General features: G+C 34.4%; 1 protein-coding gene across 1 annotated transcript; it reads left to right on the top strand.

Moving 5' to 3' along the window:
- The first annotated feature begins 651 nt into the window (after window positions 1-651).
- On the top strand, window positions 652-2,290 carry LOC126720377 (uncharacterized). The gene is made up of 2 exons (XM_050422797.1): window positions 652-1,170; window positions 1,495-2,290. The coding sequence occupies exons 1-2, from the start codon at window positions 848-850 to the stop codon at window positions 1,979-1,981; spliced, it is 810 nt and encodes a 269-aa protein (XP_050278754.1). The 5' UTR covers window positions 652-847; the 3' UTR covers window positions 1,982-2,290.
- Window positions 2,291-24,486: the final 22,196 nt, after the last annotated feature.

Here is a 24,486-nt window from a genome sequence, read left to right as displayed (position 1 = left end):
TCCACTTTAGAGAAAACACCAATAAACCATAAAGAGTGGTGAAACTTTCCTTCATTGAAAATTCATAGAAAAAACGATCTAGATTTCGTGTGCACAAATAAGAACAAATAGTAAGTCAAAGTCATAAAACGTAACCAATTTTTATTAACATGTCTATGAACCATGAGTGGATAGTGTTCATGTTTAATCTGATAACCACCAACGCCATGGTTGCTTTATTCAAACCGAAGGTCAGATAATGTGAATTCAATTTTTCCTCCTATTGAGAAGGGTACAATAGCAACAAAATTTTCATGTTCACATGTGGAAGACAAATATACCAAATGTAGTGCACAATGTCAAAATCCACAAAACGACTAAAAATTTCACATATTCATTTGGACCATTTGGTCCATTTTCCTGGCCATGTTCAAAATCACTAAAAAAATCCAAATCATAAACCTCAATTTGTTTCAAAATTTCAATTTTCCTCCTATTGACAAGGGTACAATAGAAAGAAAATTTTCATGTTCACATGTGGAAGAGAAATATACCAAATGTAGGGCACAATGTGCAAATCCACAAAACCACCAATTTCACATGTTCATTTGGACCATTTAAGTCCATTTTCATGGACATGTTCAAAACCACTAAAAAAAAAAATCATAATCACAAACCTCAATTTGTTTCCACGAACTCAACAAACACAACAAAACAGTCAAAACTCAAACACAAACGCAAAACACAAAACACAAATCTTTCCCCTCTCTAAACTATCTCTCTCTCTCTCTCTCTCTCTCTCTCTCTCTCTCTTCCACATGAAAAGCTTAGAACTTGAGAAAAACCCAACTGAAGAATAATAAAGGCCATGTCTTTTCTCTTACCCAACCTCTCTCCCTCTCTTGTTCTTCATCACAATCACAAATCAAAAGAAAAAACCTTCATTCCCCAATCACTCTCCCCCCACCAACCAAAACCCAATTCTCACTCTCACTATATCTCTCCTCTCTCCCTCACCAGCCTCCAAACCCCTCCTCCACTACAGGGTGTAGCTCAGGTTAACACTCCCCCTGGTGCACAAGATAAGCACCAAAAAGATGACTTCTATGTCAACCTTGGCCTTGCTGTAAGGACGCTCAGAGAAGACCTTCCTGTGCTATTCACCAAGGACCTCAATTATGACATTTACAGGTTATTTTCTCATCTGGGTATTTCATATTCTTTGATTTTCTTATCTGGGTCTGTTTTATTTTCTGTGATAAGTGTTTGGGTCCTGAGAAAGTTGGAATTTTTTGTGGAATGTTAGAATATATTAGGCTACATCTTTTATATGCTGAACTGTGTTATAAAGGCCCAATATAAATAGTAATACATTAGGCTTGATATGATAACCCTAAAACCATAGTAGTCCTATTGAATTTTACAAAACCATGGTCCGCTCAAATTATAGAAATGTCCTAATATATAATATCCTAATATGTTCTAGGTTCTAACATGGAATTTGATTGTTTTCAGGGATGATATTACATTTTTAGACCCATTGAACACGTTTACCGGTATTGAAAACTACAAATTGATCTTCTGGGCATTGAGATTTCATGGTAAAATTCTGTTCCGAGAGATTTCACTTGAGGTATATAGGATTTGGCAACCTTCTGAGAATGTGATTTTGATAAGGTGGAACCTGAGGGGTGTCCCTCGGGTTCCATGGGAGACCAAAGGGCAGTTTCAGGGGACTTCAAAGTATAAATTGGATCGAACTGGGAAAATTTATGAACACAAAGTTGACAATTTAGCATTTAATTTCCCACAGCAGCTCAAGCCGGCTGCTTCGGTGTTGGATTTGGTGGGTGCTTGCCCTGCAAGTCCTAATCCAACATTTATGTTTGGGCCAGATGATGTATATTCATCCTCATGGGTGGAGTTTTATCGGGCAGTGAGGGGGACATTGAATCGAGAAGGGTACTTACTTTCACAAGATGGTTTGGTTACTTGTTCATAGTTTAGTGAGCAACTCCATACATGATTTATACTCGAAATTCAATATACATATTTATTAGTATTTAGTGCATTTCATTTTGTATGATATATTATATTGGTCTATAGCAAATAATGGTTTTTGATGGCCAAGGGTGTATGTACATAGGCAGGGATAATGGAGAGATCAATGTAATTCTTGTTTTGGTGGAGGCAGAGTAGCTTGGGCATATATGGTGAGCTAATTACAGGTCAGAGATGTTACATATATATGTATACAAAACCTTGATTCTGTTTCTACTGAATCTAATTCTACATTTATTCTGTCACAAAATTGAATCGTATAGTTGATTTACTGCTAACATATGATTGAGTTTGTCTCTTATAACTATGGTTTGTTTGGCTCCAAAGATTCTTCACCCATAATTTTATATGATGCTCACCTTGATTTGACGTTTAGCATGGAGGAAGTTCATGTTTATCCTTAGAAGTCTTCCTTAGGTGAATTTTTTCCCTGATTGCCCAACTTTGCATCTCATAGTCTAATTCCCCATGCTATCTTTGCTATTACTTTAACTCTGTTTACTTTCTTTCCACAATTTGGTCTTTTCTCTCAAGCCTGAATGGCTGACTGACTCAACAGATGTAAGAGATTAAGATTATTTTATTTTCTCAACCACACCACTTGGTCATATATTGTCTATAGGATACATTTTTAAGAAATCAGTGCAACATAACATTGAAAGTAGATGAGGACTTTAAATTTATAATTGAACTGCTGTTTATTTTTTAATCCTGATGCTCCTCTTGTATTGAACCAGTTCAGTCAGCCAAAACCAGATGTGAATTTTGAAATACCTTTCTCCTTTGTGCTTCCTAAACTCTTCAGGGATGTTACAATAATTCAAGCATATGTACGGTTTGAACAAATTCTAATAATCATTTAGAGAGTATTAGTAATTGTGGAAGAACCTCAATGATGGGCAAGGAGTGGTACAATGGGTTTATGAACTTCGGGGCACAATCAATTGAGAGCCATGCTCATGAAATGGAAAACACTAGTTTTGCATCCCCTCTTCTTCCTCTTGAGGCCAAATTCTCAATTATCAGAAACAAATTGTTTAATGGTCACTACAACAGAGGAAAAGGTGTGCTTTGTACGTATATAATGGAAAAACTTGTGTTTGGATGGCAGATTTTCACCTCAAATTTTTTGCCGAGTCCTATAGGCTATAAGTCTGTAACAACTTAACACACACATAAAGGAGCCATTCAGTAATTTGTGAGAATCAAGAGTGCAAAGCATACACAACTTATAGAAAAATATCAAATCTTTATTACTTTACTGCAAAAGTACAAAAGATACTAAGGTTTGCGCTCACAAAATACTCACTAGGAATTATGCCTTAGTCAAGACTAACCACCAAAGCTTATAAATTAAAAACATGCACAAAATACATTAATCCTACACAATTCAATCTATTTTTTTTTTCCCTTTATTCATGCTTTTGACACCCCTAACAATGTAAGGGAACCTGTTTTGCTTTACAGCCTAAGTTACATGTTGACATTCCTAAAAACTTAACTAAACTTACAAGAAATAATTGTTGTACTTAGCTACCGGGTCTAGGAATTGCCTTAAGGACATAAATGACTGCTGCCTTGGAGCCTTTCCATGTTGCTAGCAGGCATGCAACTACTTGATAACTGCCACACCATGTTGGTACAACTTGTTCTGCAAGTAATTTTAGTGTCACCTAAAAAACTACAACTTTTTCCACAATTATCCTACGTGGCAGACTGTGATTGATTGCCTAATATTTTTACATAGACCTGCTACTCATTTGTTTGCCGCATAGACAATTATGGCAAGAGTTGTGCCTTTTTTTTTTTTTTTTTTTTGGGTACTAGATTTTCGCTTGTTATAGTTGTGCACTGTCCATTGATAGCCTAAGTTCTTGCCCAACCCCAATCTTAGCCAATGCATACGAAGTGAAGGGTTTGGCCCATGTCGATACCACCTCCCAAATCTGACCACACAATGCCACAACAAATCATCACCCATTTGCAGCCCAACAATGCATCATGCATGCCACAACTCAATCTGATTGCCCACATGAACCAACATGCCATTGCCAACGCGTTCCAGTTCCACCTTTCAAAGAAGCAATCAATCCATTGCTCATCAACGCGTTAATGGCTAATCCACACAAGGTTGCTATGACTCATCATCGCACATACTGCTTACAACACACGCATGGCCTGCAAAATACCAAGGCATGACCACGAGTACATCACATTTACAAGGCCATCAACATGTTGCCATCTCAGATTGATTGTACAAGCATTGACCACAAATGGGAAGCATAGCCTGCTACTGCCTAAAACTCGTTTCTTAGCCTATGACATAACTCCTCGTGCCCATGGGTTTGTCTTTGTGGCTTGGGTCCAAGGTGCCTCTACATGCAACCAACCATCTCAAGGATGAAGGGTCTAACAAAAGTACCTTACCACTCAAATCTAGTTATTTTTTTATTCCCCAAATTTGGAGAACTCAAAAGGAGGAATTATAATTTAATGGTTCTTTCATCTACTTCTATAGAGTTTTATAGGAATGAAATATTTATCCTCATCATACACTCCACAAGTCCCAATCTATTCTCCTCCACCCCATTTCTCTCTTCTTTTTTTAAGAGAAAAAAAGGGATAAAAATACCAAAACCATAAGCATAGGGTGTTCCTCAAATATGAACACAGTTATCTTGAATATGGTTCTTTTGTGAGTCCCTACACAGTTTATAGCAAAGCTCATCTATGAAAAAATTTCCACATCCTAATCTATTTTGTGTAGTACCACATTGAATTAGATGTGCAGTGCTATAAGGTTGATGTGCTAGTTGAAGGTTTCCAGCTAATATATATGTAGGTTGGATGTTCTGAAATGGTATGAGTCTGGTTTGCTTGCTTATCGGACCATGCTCCGGCCCATCTAAATTTGGGTCTTGAACGTGAGATGCAGAATTAATTGGTTAGATATAGACTTTGGTATGAACTTATGTACTTGTTGGGCCTCCACCTAATAGCTTAAGCTTTTGGATTAGAATGCCCATTCCTCCCCAATGCTGAAAAAAATAAAAAAATAAAACCCAAACTATAATATAAAGGGTGCTCTTAACCTTAGAAGCATTTATTAATGTAGAGCTGGCAAAATTGGACACAACGCACTAACTTGACACAAAATTAGCAAGTTATGAGTTGAGACTTAATGAGTTCGTATTATATTTGGGTTGACACAATTGACCTGTTTAATAAATGAGTTGGGTTAGTGTTCAACCCATGGAACCCATTTGATCCGTCTAACCTGTTTAATTAAATGACATTTTACCAATATGCTATACAAATCCTAGGTATATAAACTTATTAATTGTAATGGTTTATTTTCTTTAACATATTGTGATTGATTCTTTGTGATATTGAGATATGCTTTAGTTTTGAATAATTATTTGTGATGTAATTGCTCGTTAGTTCTGAATTTTATACTAAAAATATTTATTTGTTTGTTTTTTCATAATATATTTTGATAAAATCTAATAAACAAGTTGATACGACTGACCCATTTAATAAATTGGTTGTATTAGGGTTGAGGAATCATGACCCGTTTAATAAACATGTTGGATTAGTGTTGATCTATATAGTCTAATATTCATGAGTTGACACGACATAAACCAGACATGCGAACACGAATTACCATCCCTATTAATGGTAGTAAAATCAAAATTTGGAATTCCTTTACTAAAATACCCTTACTTTAATGGGAAAATCGAGAAAAACAAATCAACTGAATAATAGTGTCTCAAGCAGCATAGAAAAGAAAACAAAATCATTTCATTATGACTTAAATATCCTTCAAACTAGGGTCTTTTTGGATATACACCACTATTAGTTTTTTAAAACCTTCTCACATCTCCTCTTGTGTGTGTGTGTGTGTTAAAATACTTAGTATTCTAAAAAAAAAAAAAAAAAAATCCTTCGAACCATTAATAAAAGGCATTTTGGCCTTGTTTTAAAATTGTGAGAGTTTTTAGGCTTTTTTTACACTTAGAGCATGCACATTAGTGGAACTTTTTTTTTTAGCAACTTAAAAAGCTACTACACCCAGTATTAATGGTTATATTTTTTTACAACTTCATTTAATATTATTTATTTATTCTTCCTCTCTCTCTCTTCCTCTTCCTATTTGTGAACAAACAGCTAACTCTCACCACTGCTGGTCACATCCACCACAAACCCACCTCAACAACCAACTATAACAATCCACCCATAACAGCAACAACCCGATTTCAACCATAACAGCAACAACCCAGCCACTGATCCTAGCAACAATCCAGCCTCCAATCTCACCAATCCTAACAACAACCCACACCACCACTAAAACCACCGATCCAAACCACCCAACCACACAAACCCGACCCACACCACGAACCCACACCAACCCACCACCACAAACCCACACTGACGATCTCAACAAACCTAGGTAACACCACGAAGAGAAGAGAGGCTTGGTTCAGTCGAGAGGGAGATAGAGGCAGCGCTAGAGAGAAAAAGAAAGAAGGAAAAAAGGAGAGAGAATGAGAGAAAAAAGAGAGAAGACCAAATAAACAATTTTTTTTTTTTTTTTTTGGCATTTGTTGCTACAGTAGACTGCCAAAAATGGCAGTTTACTGTAGCAAGGTTGTTAAAATTTTTAACTATGCCACCACTGATGTAGTATGTATTTTTGTTGTTTGTGATACTAAAAATAACAATTTAGCTTTTTAGCATTACCAATACTTTTTTTTCACTCGTAATAAAGCATGTGCCATTTATTAATAAACAATTCATTCTAAACTGGTGTCGCTCAACACCCGATAACAAAGCCTCTAGTGCAATGCACGGCTTAATAAAAAAATTATATATAAATTTTAAAAAATATTTTTTGATAATATAATTAAATTTAATAACAAATAAAATAGTAAAAATATTATAAAAATTATGACAAGTTTTAAATTTCTAAAAGCTCTTTGTAGTGCCATATATATATATATATATATATATATGACACTTAAAAAAATCTTTCCATTATGCTTGCTAACATGTAGAGTAGTGACGTGCTAACCATATATAAATTTCTTACATATATAACCAAAAAAAAATACCATAAATTACAAAAATGGCAAAAATATAAGTATTTAGAGTTTCTAGATTGCAATGTAGACGTAAAAGTTTACCTATAAATTATTTTAATGTTGTCATGAGTGAGGAAATAATCAGCATAATCAATTAAGAACACCAAATCAAAGATGAATTGCATTATCTAATTTTTTTTTTTTTAAATCATAGAATTTAAGCTATAATTGAACTACATTAGTGTCTAGACCTTCAATGGTACCACACTCAAAATAATTTCAAAAATAGATAAATAAAGGTACATAAAGAGAAAACAAATATTGCATTGCAATGTAAATGTAAAAGTTTAAAAATGTAAACACATGCAAGGTTGTAGGTAGAAGAAGAGAAGAATAGAGGTTGTTGGCAGAAGAATAGAGGAATAAAGAAAAAGAATTGTATTGTAGGTATTCATTATAAATTATTTGAGATATATATACAGTTGACATTAAAGAATTTGATATGAACAAAAAGTCTAATGTTAGTTGAATAGAAATTTAATATTTCTCTATTCATAACAAGTCACAAGTGAAAAAGGTGTCAAATATATTGTATTCCTAATGGTACTTTTAGAAACACACACGCACAAAACACTTAGACTTTTGTAGATTGATATTGCAGAAAGAAGAAGAAGAAAGTTAGAGATGACTTGCATTAACAAAGCAGTCATGAAAGTTATGGCGGAGCAGGGATGCTCTCATACGTGCCTCACTTGACACTGCAGACTCTACAGCCGATTTAATGGTGGAAAGGGCACTAGGGCATGATGCATGCTGCATAGTCATCAGAGGACAACTGAGCAGAGACCATCCCCACAAGAAGTGGAAATAACAGGCAGAACTTAATTGTAGTGAGAATTGATGGGATAGAATAATAGGGAGCCATGATAAGGATATAAAGAAGCAGATAAAGAATAAGGCTTTCTCGCTTGTTTTGTGGTTAATGCAGTAGAGTTCTCATGTATTTATACAAGATCTCTGTTTCATGGTAATGGCATGCATTTTTCACCTGCATCGAGTCAACCTTAGGAACAAAAAAACAATTTTTTTTTAAATATATAAAAAAAAATGCAATAAATTTTAATATGATTTATGCTATAAACATATTTATTATGTTTTCCAATGAGTGTGTAGAGTGAGAATAGAATCCTCTCCATTTCACTTGAAATAGAGAAAATCTATTTCATATTTAAAATTTTATTTCCTGGATCTAATAGTGTACATAGTATTAGGTTATTTAAATTTTAAATGATATGACATTAAATACAACTTTAGGTTTGTGATATTTAATCAAAACCACAAAATTAATCTATTTCAAATAAAAATGATCCTAATATGTAGGGAGAAGTCATTTTTTTGTTTAATCAAATGTGCATGTAAAGCGGCTATATTATTTACTAGACAATTTCAACTCTCTCTCTCTCTCTCTCTCTCTCTCTCAAAGTAATGAAAACTACAGTACATTGATGCTAATGAAAGCATATAATATAACACTCCAAACAAACTAAAGTAAATGAGTTATTTATTTTTTTGGAAGTATATGGCTAGCCAAGGATGCGCTACATGTCAATATTACTCAGTCACGAACTTAATTGCAAAATTTATACAAACTTATAAGCTAGATATTTTGTAGACTAATATAGAGTTAGGCTTGGATTCAATGCACTGGACCTGTTGAGATAATGACGCAAAATACTATCATAACGATTCCAATGTACAATGGCATTGGACAAGCTTTGCCCACTTATATATACTTAGTTAACTTCTTTATCTTCTTCTTCTTTTTCTTTTTTTCCTTTTTTTAAGAAGAAAAAAGAAAAGAAAATTTAGGATTCATTTAACCCATTATGAATTAATTAATTTGGATAACTAGTATTAAGGTTGTTCATGGGTTGGTTCATGTCAAGTTTGTGCCCAACCCACAATTGACCTGATCAAATTGGTTGGGGAACTTCCAAACTTGCAAATGACTCGTAAAGGTATTGGTTTAGTCGATTCGGATTTATGTCGGGTGATGGTTGTGGACATAACGGAGAAGTCGCCACTTAGTTTTGCAATGGCCTAAGAACCATGAATATAGCGTCCTTTCGAGGAAAGACCATTGATCTTACTACTAGAGTATCGGTTCAAAGTTTAAGTATGTCCTTGGGAAAGTGTCCAATATTGTTTATCTAACTCATGCACACACTAGCATACATCTAACAATCAACATGGCATCAAACATCCCTAAACATACACCTATCATACTTCCAAGTTCCATCATGCTATATCACAACCCAAGCCTAGCATACATCTATCATGCTTCACAAAACATCCTAACAGACATCTAGCATGACATCTGATATCAAGGCAACAAACAAATCATGGCAAAAACATAAGCACCAAACAAACCATGTTATTATACAAAGCATGGTGCTTACATATACATGTTCATCAAAAGAAAGGTAAGGTTTTTAGAATGAACAAATGCATGTTCATATGAATGCAAGACTTACCTCACTTACCTTACAGCATCACAGCACCTATGGCATCAATGAATGGACATATGAATGCATGTCCATGGTATTTAAACAAAGAAATAAGAACAAACCCTAATTTAGACTTGTTAAAGGTAAACCAACAACCAACATGTGAAATAGAGACTCAAAACTATATACAGATACATGGGGGATCAAAGTAGGAGTATAGCATGTGAAATGAATAAACAAAACAAAACAAAACGTAAATTAAGGTTTCTGGAAAACAGCCTGCATACGCATACAAAAGCCTGCGTACACAGGCTAAATACCTGCATGCACAGGATTTGACCTATGTACGCATGCATAAAGCATGCGTGTGTAAGGTTGTTCAAAAAACCCTAAACCAGAAACAGTAAACACAGAAATAGGGCAATACTTAAAATTGTAAATATAACACCCTGACATGCTTTAAAAACAAAAACAAGACTAAACCTAGGCAAAACAAACATGTTATAACATAAACAAAGTAAATAAACAAGATTAAAATAAAACTAAAGGCAGAAAAGAAAGGAAAGTTTGAAATATATACCTTAAAGCAAAAAACTCTTAGGTTTGATTTTTGACTATTTCCCTTAATCAAATATATTCACAACCACCCAAAAAAAAATTTGATTAGTAAACTTCAAAACTAGAGGATCAATGCCAAAATAGGTCCCAATCAAATAAAACTGACTTAAATGTGTTTTGTGAAAAACTCCATTTTTTTATTCACTATTTCTAGCGTATCTTAGGTTTTTCCCTTAGGATTTCTGTGTGTTTTTAAAAAAGTACCATGTATGGCTATTTATATCGTGAAAAGTGGGGTTTGAAACAGCTCCCAGATGATGGAGATTCGTTCCAAACTTTAACATTAATGCAAAAAACTTGCATTTTTTATGTCTCTAAAACTCTACTTGCGTGTGCAGGCTCGTGCCTACGTATGCATGCTTAAATGCCATGCATGTATGTTCACGCCTGCATACGTAGGCCGAAGGCTTTCTTTGGCCTTTCTTTTCCAAAAATAAATTTTTTGCTTATTAAAAAGTTATATTTTTCATTTTAACACCTCTCAATTCAATTTGTAATCTAATTGGGCCTTAAACCAACCTTGGGTCTAAAAATTTCTACATCATTGGAGAACAGGGGCCCGAGTTGTAAGTGGCACAAAATGCGATGTCTATAGGGGTCGATTTCGAGTGAGTCGAAAACCACCGAAAAGCAAGGAGATGCCAACATCTCTTTAGATCCGGTAAGATCTTGCCAAATCCGTCCAAGATCCGGTGAGATATGGCAAGGATCTCAACGGATCCAGAGAGAGATTTTCATGAATTCGTGCGAAGAACTTGTCAAATTTGATGAATTTTTGTCAGATTTGGTGTATCTCCGCTAGATCTAGCTGTGTTACTCATCGAAATCAGTTGTATCTAGCTAGAAAAGTCATCGAAAAGTTTGAGAAATCATCATAATTGATGTATTTTAGTCAGGTCAAGTTTCACAGGTTTTGGAGAAGGAGACCTGTAACCGACCTTCTGGTGTCAAGTTTTTGAAGGTCCGGACCTGCGTCTGACCACCGGAGCAATCGGATCGGATGGTAACGGGTTGGATAGGGTTGGGTTTAGCGGGTTGGTTGGGTGGTTGGACACCTCTAACTAGTATATTTTGCTGTAGAGGATTGAAATTTTTTTTTTTTTTTTTTTTGAGAAGTCAAAGGATCGAAAGTGGATCTCATAAACCTTGAAAATGATATGAAAGGTATCTTGGGCTTATTTAATATTTCCTAGTCATGTTTCTAGCTTATCTGTTTGTAATATCTCCAACTCCAAGTCATATTTCTTCTTTTAGATAGTATTAATTTTTTCGACAAAAACACAAACACATACACATATTGACGCACACAAAACTAATGTAAAATAGACGGATTGACGGATGGTGTTATTTAGTTAGTCCACCACTATTGCTCCTTTATGCCTTTTCTTTGTTCGTTTTTCCCACTTCAAAAAAAAATAATAATAATAAAACAAAACAAAACAAACAAACTAAAAGTGGTTATAGGTTTATATTATAAACACACAAAATATCTATATATTATAAAAAAAATTTACATTGCTAGTACAATGTAAAATAAGAATTTTCCATTTAACTTTTACTCTTATTAGTATATAGTTAATACGTCTCTTATTTAATTTAAGGAATATCTGGTATTTTACACTGTGACTAATGTGAAAAGAAGGACAGACATGCATGGCAGTGCATAAGACACAGAAATTCCACGGTCACCAAGTGACCCTACACGGCTACACGTTTACTTTATAGTGTGGTAGATTTTGTTTGCTTGCATGTCATCTAGAACACATCCAAAGTTTGAAACGCCTAATAGAAAGCAACGTTTTTCTACGTTATTCTAATGATTCAAATATGCGTGGCGTGTGCGCGGTGTGCATTTGTCAATCAAGATTAATTAGTGTAATAATTGTTCCATGCACATAGAAAAGAACAAGACGTATGTGTTCAGCAAAAAAAGAGATTTTGAAGTTAATTTATAACTTGTTTTGACACGATATGTTTAACCAATATAATCAAATGACATTTTTATACTATATAAATTTAAATTTTAAATAAATATAATTGAATAATTAATAAAGCATATTTGCCTATCATCTTTTACCAAAACCAAATTGAAGGGGAGCCATGTCCTCCCCTTTCAATTTTTTATTTTTTTTCAAAAGTTATATTTGGCCTCTTATTTAATTGGGCCAAAGAGAAATCTAAAAGTTGGATGGTCAGTAGGTTCATATATGTGTTTCCTTTCTCTCTAAATTGTGTAAATAGATTTCTTTATTGAACAAATCTTTAGGTTTAAGTGGTGCTACCTTATCGAAGGCGTCAACCACCTCCAAATGTGTTAACATGTTGTCCACAAACTAAAAATACTACTAGATCTTTAACGCCTATGAGAGACTACAACCTTGATCTGCCTCTACATTGGGCCAAACCTATACGAATGGGTGAGATGGTGTTAGTGTCCCTCATGGTGGTAAATTGGCTAATTATATTTTATTAGTAGATAGAAGGTTTTACATGGAGAACTCGCTACTTTTTTTTTATTACATAAAAACCATATGAATGCATAATGATGGATAAATCAACTATCTCTTATTTTTTTTCATCAAAAATATTTAGAGTTCAAATTCCCAAATTTCAAGTATCAATTAAAAAAAAAAAAGATATGAAAATATACCATCTATCAACACAAATTGATAGTCGTTGTCACTTGTTCACGTGGTGATCGATATAAAATTATAATTTGACACGAGTCACACAACAACATTTCAATCTAATTTAATCACTCCGGTTGAGCCAATATCCGAGAATACACAATTCATGATGGACAACTCTTGTCATACATATACCAATATTTCATTATTTCTTTGAACTTGTACTCAAAATTGACACTAGAAAACTAATTCAAACGAGCATTAATGTCCTTATTTTTTCAACCACAAAAAAGTGAAAAACAATAAAAATGGACACTAAAACCGCAAATATACTCTAGTGCCTTAATTACTCAATTGGCTTTCCTGCAATTTTTCCTTATCTGGCCGCTTGTGCCTGTGAGTGGACTGAGTCTTCCCATCTTCACCATTGCGTTGGCAAAGTCTGTTATGCGGTTTCCCACGAAGTGGTAACTATGGAATCAGTGGAACCTCCGCTAAAGAGTTGCAAGAGACCCTTTTGGTTTATCAAATTCGTGTAGTAGCATTGTCAAAGGTTGTTGGAATGGTTACATCTAGAGGGGCAAGATTAGAGTCACCGCCAGTGCTTGGACAAACTGATTTCAATGAAAGTTGCATATGAGGAATCTATGTTGGTTTCATTGTAAATCCTAGTTTGGAAGTTTCTGCAACTTGCTTGACCGACTGTGTGAATTCCTAGACAAAATATAAGAACGATGTGGGTGTCATTTCATACGAGGCATTTTTTGTAAGGTATCATATAATTTGAAATAGCATCTGCTATACAAAAATTACTGTTTACCATCAATTCCAAACATTAATTATTGGTTTTTTTTTTTTTTTTTTGTCCTTCCGTAAGATCTGAACATAAGTTCCTTAATTGAAGAGAAAAATCATAAAAATCATATGTTCCATGCTCAACTTTATTCTCTATCAATCACACTTTGTCATATGTCGATTTATTGTTTCATATAAAGTATGGTAAGTAGATTCATAGGTGCGGAACTACGTTAACGGTAGGGACCCCCAAATATGTTGAATTTTTTTTTATAACAGATAAAATATAAGACCCCAATGCTTTTTTTTTTAATTAGAGCTCCCCCACCTAGATATAGGTAGGATTTGTATGACAAACACAACTAGTGCTAGATTAATATTATAACATAAATCTTTTAGTCAAATATGTGGTACCATTAATCTAATATAAAAAATCTAATACACATGTCAAAACTAACGAATTTATCTCTATGTTTGACAATTGGAGAAGCAAATCTTGAATTGATATTTGAAAATTCATTAGTGCAAAGATTAGTGGCATATGATTGTTTAGTCTTGGCTCCCAAGCAATATTTTTGGTTCCGTCCCATGAAGTAGAACGCTCAAGACTTTACTAATTGAGTTAATTAGAACCTATTATGTGAGACTTTAAACACTACTAGTTGAATAAAATTAGAGCTACTAAGAATTGAACCCTCATGATAGAGCCACCATTTCTTTAGCAATTAAACCTTTTTTTGAGAAGGCGCTAATTAGGCCACTAAGATCTAATGTTGGAAACAGGATGTTGCCAGTAACAACAATAGAACTTGCTGTGGCAGAGTCTATTTTGCCCAAATCAATAGTTCAAGACCAACTAGGTGCACTCAACTGAATTAAAACCAATAATATGATGAAAATAACATCAAAAGAACAAGGTTTTAATAATAAACAAACTCCGGTCTATAGCCACAACTTATTTTTAACGTATTTAGTTTATTTGATTTATATACAGTATTTTAAAACTTTACTTTTTCTATGTAACATTATACTTTCTCTGGTTTATCTTTAAAACTAAATAAACTCAAGAATATATAGACTCCTCACAGGATCACCTAACATTATGGGTTAAAAATAATAAGTAATGTTGATATCTTTTAGCATTTATTATTATTATTATTATTATCTTTAATGGGTGATAGATTGGGAACAATCTTTGGTATTTCACCCAACAAAATGCTGATAATGAGTCATGACAATGAAATTAATTGCTGCGTTATAGGAAGGGCTTATAGTATATTTGAAAACTGTAAACATGTATGGCTGAAAAAAAGGAGCACATGGCACGCTCACATGCCCAAATAAGAACAGACTCATATTGATCAATTAATACAAGGTAAAGTTAAAATGAGGAGACCACACTCACTGTATTTTTCAGTTTAAATGATGATAGCTAGCATTTTTTTATAATGATAAAATTTTATTCGAAAAATAAACCCCAAAGGTTATCTCTTGTAACAAAGTAAACCATAAGTGGATGGTCAAAGGTGGGCTTTTCCATGTGGTTGTCAAAACTCAAAGCATATGACCGTGCCCACTTTCCTTATCTTTTTGTAATTTTCTACGCGACACAAGCTCTCTCTCTCTCTCTCTCGCATCATGAAGCTGTCAAAGCCATAAAAGTCAACAACATATGAACGGAGCCGCAACAGTGGTCAATGAATAGGGCTACCATTCAACTACCATCAACTTTCCCCTCTCAGGGCGGCGGTGCCAAATTCTGAAGAAAGTTTCTTTTTCTCTTGAGTCTTGAGAGAGTCACACAATACGTATTAACACGAAAAATGGAGGGGTTAATTACTGTCACTCTTTCTGAAGCTCTTCGAAGTAGAGCACAAGAACCCATCGGAAGAGCCTTTGAGACGATGGAGATCAGCCGTTTCCCCCCGCCGGCGCTATCCGCATGGTAGTCGATCTCGGCAAGTTTCAAACTAGCGCTCAGATTTAAGTTTAGGGCCTGTTTGTTGTTACTAAAAAACACAAAATGCAAAATTGTTTTCTACGTCTCAACCAACTAACTCAAATTGCACCGAGTACGGATTTAGAAAACTATTTTCTGAAAGATATGATTAACTGTGCTTGTTTTGTTAGATTCAGATTTGTTTATGTGGGGATAGGGGTTTTATTTTCTGTTTTGCTTTGGTTCTTGTTTGGCCGCTGAGAAAAAGAAGAAGAAAAAAAATGCGAAATGCCCATTACAGAAGATAATAAATTAATTTGGTACTCTTAACGTTATTGTCTGGCCTAGAATTTAACTTTCCTTTATTTTTCTCTATTTTCTCTGCACTTAAACAGATTTGATACGAAGTAGATAAGAGAAAAAGAAATCTAGAATTCAGTAATATTTGAAAGGTGATGCACCTAACCAAACACAACACATATCAGTTGAACCAAAAAGTGAAAATTCTTACATATATATCATAGCAACAGAGATAAGAAAGGGTGAACAAAACACATCGGGGCTAGGTGATGGAGGTGTCAGCATGATCCTGGCAGTGGTGACGGTGCAGGGGCAGCGTTGTGATTTGTTAAAGTGTTTGTTGAAGCTGGGATATAGGTTTCAGGGCTTGGAGCTGATTGACGAGTATAACCCTTTAGAAGCTCTCGGCGCAGCAAAGGTAAATCACTAGCGAAGGCCTTTTCGCTGATCTGGGTGTCGCCTGTGGTCGGAGAATTAGGTACAGGCAGAGAGATTGGAGGGACTTGAGCTTGCAGCGAATCTAAGACCTGGTTTTTCTTCATCATATTCGTAGCCTCGCCCTTATGTGCAGGCATGCTTATCAGTAAAAGCGCCTGTGTGACTAAGACTAAGAGAAGCATATTCCGAGAAAATAGCATTTTCAGTGGAAGAGATAGATGATCTCGAAAATTGTGTGAAGAAAATGGGGGCGTATTGTTATGGTGTGTGGTCAGCTGTGACCCCATGAAGCCTTTAAATAATATGTTTGGAGATAAGAGATCTCTCAAACAGCTGTAAATGGGGGCCAATGCAGTTTCTGCTTGCAGTGTATATGTCTTCTGTATGGAATATCTTGAATTCGACTTAGGTTATTCCTCTAGAAGTTTACTCTTGGTTTATGTGCTACGGACAGATTCAATGAATCATTCTTTAACCTATTTCTGTTATCACCATTCGTGCTTATCTATCCAACTACCAGTCTACCTTCCAGATAGCTCCCAAGTCCACTTATCAATTCAGACAATTTGTGATACGCGTATGATGTAGTGGGTCCATTCTAGAAGACTTGCAGGTTGTATGTTACACATACGATGTAGGACTTTGATGGGGTCAGAATTCTATAGAGTAAAACGAAGAGTGTTGATTTCCAATGGGAAACGTCTAATATCAAAACACTAGACTACCTTTGTATATTACACACATGATGTGGTGACTTTAATGGGGTTAGACTTCTCTAGAGTAAAAGGAAGAGTATCGTAGGCTATAAATGAGCTTAACTTTATTAAGTAGTGAGTGTTTAAGTTTAGCTCGACAACGAATATAAAATGTTCAAACTTAGCTAAAACTTGAATCAAGCCTACAAATGATGTTTGAACTTGAGTCCGTCAAAAATTCTAAAAACTTGAGTTTGTTTTAGCTTGATTCATTAGTCAAGATGAACTTGAGGTTAATATCAGGCTTAATATCAAACTTTTGAACTTGAGATCTAACATAAGTATATTATCAAATCCCATATCAAGCTTGTTATCAAGCCTATTTGATTTGGATAAGTAATCTCAACTCCTAATTACTCTAAGTCTTAATAACTTATGAGTTTAATTGTCAAGCTCGTTACTATACCTATAAATGAGTTTAGGCACAACTTATTTTGTATTGCTCCCAAATGTTCATGAGCCTATTCAGGAAAAATGTTTTTTGCTTGAGCTTAATTTGTTTATTAAAAAATGCTAAAATTGAGGCTTAAGTTTAGCTTGTTTATAAACAAACAAACATGAATGAATTTTTTATTGAACTAAACACGAGTTTTTTTTATGAACAAATTGATTCATTTATAACCCTAAAAAAAAGTGTCCATTTCCATTAGTATATACGTCTAAAAACAAAACACAAAGGAGCACATTTTTAATTGATTGAAATTGTTTGGAAATTTATATGGGAAAGTGGAAATTGTTGAACAACAATTTAGGCTGTGTAGCTAGGCCTTAATATATATAATATCAACTTTATTTTTGTAAAATTTCTTTATGACCTTAAGATTGGATTTGAAGACACGCATAATTGGCGTAGTATGTGATCTTAGATGCCATGTCACACGTGAGATCCATTATTATCAAATGTAGAATATTTGTGGGAAATGAGCATTTCATATTATTAATTTGGGTTCCTTGTGAGATTTATAGGTCCATCAATTGGTTATGTTTGATTCAAGCAGGGCCTTCACGCCCTCACATTTAGGTATTGCCCAAATAGTGATGCATTAAAAATTATTTGTAAGGATTTTTCTTCCCTTGCAAATAGGGATGGCAATGGATAGGGTATATCCATACCCAACCCAATTAATTTATTCATGAATATCTGATTACCTTATTCAATTAGTACCTATATCCAATTGTTACCTGGTTTGGATAAGTTTATTCATTGATATCCATACCCTACTCAAACCCGATTTCTATAAAATCATCAAATATGCTCAAAAACCACTAAAATGAACAAAATATCCTCAAAATATCTAAAATGAGCAAAATACACATGAAACCTCTAAAATGACCAAAATACCCTTGATATCTCTAAAATCACCTATTATGCTAAAAAATCACTAAAATGACCAAAATCTATAAAATGAGCAAAATACCCATGAAACCTCCAAAATGACCAAAATACCCCTGAAATCACCAAATATGCTCAAAAACCACTGAAAATTACCAAAATACCCCCCCAAACCTAAGAAATGACCGAAATACCCTCGAAACCTAAAAAATGACCAAACTACCTACAAAACCTAAGAAATTTCCAAAATACCTTCAAAACTTTAAAATGTCCAAAATACCCCCAAAACCTAAAAAATAACTGAAATACCAAAAATTTGACCGCAATACCCCCGAAACATAAAATTACCAAAATACCCCCTCAACCTAAAAATGACTGAAATACCTCTAAAACTTAAAAACCGGCTGAAATACCCCTGAAACTTAAAATTACCAAAATACCCCATAAACATAAAAAAAAAAAAAAAAAAAAATGACCAAAGCACCCTCGAAAACTATAAAATGAACAAAATACCCCTGAAACCTATAAAATGAAAAAAAAATGCCCCGAAAACCTATATGACGATAAAAATACCCCCTAAACCTTAAAAAAAAAAAAAAAAAAAAACCCTCAAACCTATAAAATGACCAAAATACCCTTAAACCTTTAAAATGATCAAAATACGCCCAAAACCTTTAAAATGACCAAAAGTAACCCTAATGTAAACACCACATTTTTGTACACCTTACGACTTAGGTCCCCGTCCCCCAATGATGTTGGAATTTTAAGACTCAAGGTTGGTTTAGGGTCCAATAAGATGAAAATTGACTTGAGGAAAGTGTTTATGAAAAATATAACCTATTTTTGGACCAATTAAACTATTTTTGGAAAAGAAAGGCCACGAAAACCCTAGGGCATGCACACGCATACACGCGTATGCGCATACATGCGTATGCGTATGCACGCTCAAGTTCTACGTACGCATGCTCCCTACATGCATGCCCATACACGTGCATGCGTGCGCATGCTAGGGTTCCATAAACTATGAAAGGAAATGTTTTCTGTATTAAACTTGGTTTTGAATGAATCCCATATCGCCTGGGAGCCACTCCAAACCCTTATTTTTCGACTATATAAAACCATAAAATGTACTTTTTTAGAGAGGAGGAATTGTAGTGGTAAAACACATAAGATTCACTAGAAAATAGTGAATCAAAGAATTGACTAATGAGAAGGGTCAAAATCAAGCTCTAAAGAGTTCTAGTGTTAAGGTAAGGTTTCTAACTTTAGCTCTTCACTTTTCTTTGATTTTCTTTGTTTATGTGTGTTTTTATATAGGTTTATGTGTTTATAATATGCTTGTTTAGTCTAGGTTTACTTTATGTTTGTATTCTGAGCATATTAGGTTGTTAGATTCTTTGTTTTAGTATTTATGTTATACAGTTTCTAGATTATGATTCTTGGGTGTGTATGCATGCACATGCTGATTGCATGCGTATGCATACTTTTAGTATGTGTACGCATACAGATAAAAGTATGCATACGCATACAAATAAGCTGTGTATGCCTGCCCCATGTATATGCACGCATGCTTTTTCCCAGAAACCCTAATTCACATTCTTTTTGTTTTTCTTTTGTTTTGTTCACATGTTTGGCCTCTGTTTAACCTAGTTTTCGTATCTCTATATATTTGTTTGCTTTGCTTGGTCTTGTTTTGTCTTATTTTATCTTTTTTATGCTTATTGGGGTTTCTCTTATTTAAATATCATAACATGTTCATTTTAAATCTACTTTGTGATGTTGTTGCCCTTGATAATATATGCTTAATGCTATGATAGATGAATGCTAGGTTTGAGGATGATTATGACATGTTGATTGCTTTAGATGCATGTTAGAGTGTGTGTGTGTGTGTGTGTGTGTGTGTGTGTGTGTGTGTGTGTGTGTGTGTGACAGAGAGAGGGAGAGAGAGAGAGAGAGAGAGTTAGAATAACATGTTAAATATGCATTTGCCGAGATTAAGACTGGGAACACAATGAGTGGAAGTCGACCCATGGGTCAGGTGGGGTTAAGTGTCTAATACCTTTCCATCCCCATACCTAAATTCCGAACACGTGCTCTGATAAAAATCGGTGGTGCTATATTTATGGTTATGGTTGAGCAAACAAGAGATATAAATGGTACCCTCTTTTTGATAGGATCTAAGATCTCTCTAAATGTAAGTAGGCTCCCTAAAGTTAAAAAGACAAATCAGTAAGTCACTCACAACTAGGTGGGCCATGATTCCAACTAAGGGCCTAAGTGGACCTTTGTGGATTGGTGGCAAACCGTTAACGTACTCAAAGCCCATCATAGGCAATGGCACAGATTATGAGTTGGTGGGATGAATTTCGAAAGACTTTGGCCTGAATGAAGCATAATCATCTTCCCGCTCATCACCAACCGAAGTAAATGGGACAAAAGAACCAAGTGAAGTGTGTGCAAACAAATATTGAACAAGCCTTTATTAGGATTAAGAAGTAGGACGCATTGGAATCAAACTTTCTATCCCTAGCGAAGTCACCACTGTGCACGCAGCATGTTTTCCTCCTTGACAAAGGGAGTACACCTCGGCTGAGTGAACCAGTGCAAAGAAAAGATTGGAATCATCATCTAGATTAGGTTTAGGAACCATAAATATAGCGCCCTTACGTGGAAGAACTAAGTCTTACTACCAAAGTATGGGTTAAGAGTTTTGGTATGGTTTAAGGAAGGTGTTAGGCACCCAAAACCGTCCGACCCGTGGGTCGGCTTCTAGTTATTGTGTCTTACGTCTTAATCTCATTAAAGACATATTCAATATTGTATTCTATACTCACACACATATTACCATACATCTAAGCAAACAACATGACATCAATCATCCCAAAACCTTAACATACATCTATCATGACACCTCATATCATCCTATCCAAGGTAGCAAACAAATTATGGCAGGATCAAACAAACATGTTATTGCATCTCATTATTATAGGAAAGACAAACAAGCAAAAATCATCCATGTTCATCATCCCAAGCAAGATCATATCCCAATCAAATGCATGTACATATGAATGTAAATTTTACCTCGCTTACCTTACTGCATCACCACACCTATGCATTAATGCATGATCATAGCATATGCATGTTGATTGTAAAATAAAGAAAACATAAGAGAAAACCCTAATACATTCTTATTAAAGACAAACAAACAATCAAACAGAGAAACAGAAACTCAAAAACATAAAGAAGGATAAAAAAAAGAAGCATATGGCGTAAAAGAAACAAAGAAACAAAAGCAGAAAAACTCAGATTAGGGTTTCTGGGCACAAGTATGTGTGCACATACATAGGCCTACATACGTAGGCCAGTTTTATGCGTACGCATGCTTCGAGTCTACATGCTCATACAGAATCATGCGTACGTAGACACACCTTAAGAACCCTAACCTAGAAACTCAAAAACACATAAAACAGAGCAAGACTTAAAATAATAAATCTAGCAACCTAACATGTTTTAAAACATAGAAACTACATAAAACTAAACTAAACAAGCATATTAAAACATAAACAAAGCAAGGAAACAAGATTAAAGCAGAAATGAAAGAAAAGAGTTTAGAACTCAATACCTCAAAACAAACTCCTAGACTTGATTTTAACCGTTCCCTTTAATCATATCTATTCACAATCAAACAAAGAAGTGATTAGTAATCTTAAAACTCAAAGACCAAGGCCAGAAAATGTCTAATCGGCAAACATTGACTTGAGAATATTTGTGAAAAACTTCCTCTATGATTCACTATTTCTAGTGAATCTTATGTTTTCCTTTATGATTTTCTGTGTTTCTCAAATATACCATGTAAGGCTTTATATAGTTGAAAAATGGGGATTTGAAACGGCTCCCAAATGATGTGGGATTCATTCCAAACCTTAGCTTTAATGCAGAAAACCTGCCTTTCATAGCTCTCTAAAACTCTAGCTATGGACACAGGACCATGCCTACGTACACAAGTCCATGCCTACGTACACATGCATCAAACTTGCGTACACATACGAGTGTATGCGTAAGTAGGCCGAAGGTTTCCTTGGCCTTTATTTTTCAAAAATAGATTTATTTGCTCATAAAAAAGTTATATTTTCCATAAAAACTTTCCCCAAGTCAATTTAGAATCTAATTGGGCTATAAACCAACCTTAGGCCTTAGAATTTTAGCATCATTAGGGAATGAGGGCTTGAGTCGTAAGTGGGATAAAATGCGGTGTCTACACACGTATTGTTTCTTTCCTATTTTTATACACATGTTTCGTAGTTTATGTAACTTGTTTATATTTCACATTTGATACCTTGATGGATCTTGTTTAAGCGTTTCGACTAAGACAGGTTGCAAGTCTTTCATACCATGATCTCTCTTCTTGCAAAGTTTTTCAAGAGTTCATTGTATTAGTTAGACTTATGTAATTTTATGTGTAATAATTAGGGAGTTTGTTCTTCAAACTTCTCTCATAATTATGCTTGTGGTTTTGTCAAGAATTGCCAAAAGAGGAGATTGTTAGGGTCATATTTTCTATGTAATTGGCTAACCCTTAAACAAAACGCACTTTACTTGTAATTGTGTAAATCTAAATTGGGTTTAATGTATCAAAAAATATGTTGTTCTAACATATTAAGTGGTATCATTAAAGACATAAAGGTTGATCCAAGAAACAAGTGAAGAAAAACTGTTTCATTAAAACTTGACACAAGTTGCTATCGAGGACTAATGAAGAAGCTTGACACAAGCTCAATCTATTAAAAATAACGAATTCAGAATTCTCAGATTCAAATTTCGGCTCATTATGACTTGAATGATTAGGGTTTCTCTCTCTACAATCCTAATCATAAATAAGTCTTATTTTAAAAGTCATCAAGTACGGAAATAGAGACCTAGAACTCATATACTCTGTGTAAAGCTACTACATTTGTACGCCTTAGGATTTTATAACTAAGTGTTTCCTGATCTTCATCATTTATAAAGTAAAGAACTTTTCAACCAACAACAATCAATCAAGTTGCTAGAGTTAATCACGTATTGGAATCCATGCAAAGGAGTTAGTCACAAATTGAAGATATATGCAAGAAAGAAAGAAGTCTACTACAAGTTCAAGTCCAATTGGTTATTGGAGCAAAGGTTCAGCTGTATATTGGTATTTTGGAATAGTCTAAGGTAGTGATAAGATTTTTTATGCTTGTAACCGCTTGATTATTAATTAGTAGATTCTTAGGAGTGGTGACCTTAAATTCAGAAGCTTGACACAAGCTCAATCTATTAAAAATAACGAATTCAGAATTCTCAGATTTAAATTTCGGCTCATGATGACTTGAATGATTAGGGTTTCTCTCTCTACAATCCTAATCATAAATAAGTCTTATTTTAAAAGTCATCAAGTACGGAAATAGAGACCTAGAACTCATATACTCTGTGTAAAGCTACTACATTTGTACGCCTTAGGATTTTATAACTAAGTGTTTCCTGATCTTCATCATTTATAAAGTAAAGAACTTTTCAACCAACAACAATCAATCAAGTTGCTAGAGTTAATCACGTATTGGAATCCATGCAAAGGAGTTAGTCACAAATTGAAGATATATGCAAGAAAGAAAGAAGTCTACTACAAGTTCAAGTCCAATTGGTTATTGGAGCAAAGGTTCAGCTGTATGTTGGTATTTTGGAATAGTCTAAGGTAGTGATAAGATTCTTTATGCTTGTAACCGCTTGATTATTAATTAGTAGATTCTTAGGAGTGGTGACCTTAAATTCATCCGGTAGGATTTTTGCCTTGTAAGAGGTTTTTCCCATTCGTAAAATTGCTGCATATTAGTTTTTCGGTGATTTGTTAGTGCCTCCATGATTTGCATGTAATTTAACCTAATTAATCAATTTAGGTAATTGAATTAATTAATCAAGGACAACCATGATAAACTATGATAAAAATGTTATAAGTTGGTTTTAATTTGCTCAACTAGTAAAGTTTTTTGTTGTCAAATGTGGGCATGAATTTAAATCCCGCTTATATAGAAAAC

The sequence above is a fragment of the Quercus robur genome, chromosome 4, assembly GCF_932294415.1.
Source record: "Quercus robur chromosome 4, dhQueRobu3.1, whole genome shotgun sequence".
Taxonomy (NCBI): domain Eukaryota; kingdom Viridiplantae; phylum Streptophyta; class Magnoliopsida; order Fagales; family Fagaceae; genus Quercus; species Quercus robur.
The sequence above is the reverse complement of the archived record's forward strand: the minus strand, read 5'-3'. Positions and strand labels throughout refer to the sequence as shown.

Coding starts and splice junctions, on each gene's coding strand:
- LOC126720377 (XM_050422797.1), top strand. CDS start 848: ATGTCTTTTCTCTTACCCAACCTCTCTCCCTCTCTTGTTCTTCATCAC. Junction 1,171..1,494: donor CTCAATTATGACATTTACAG/GTTATTTTCTCA, acceptor GATTGTTTTCAG/GGATGATATTACATTTTTAG.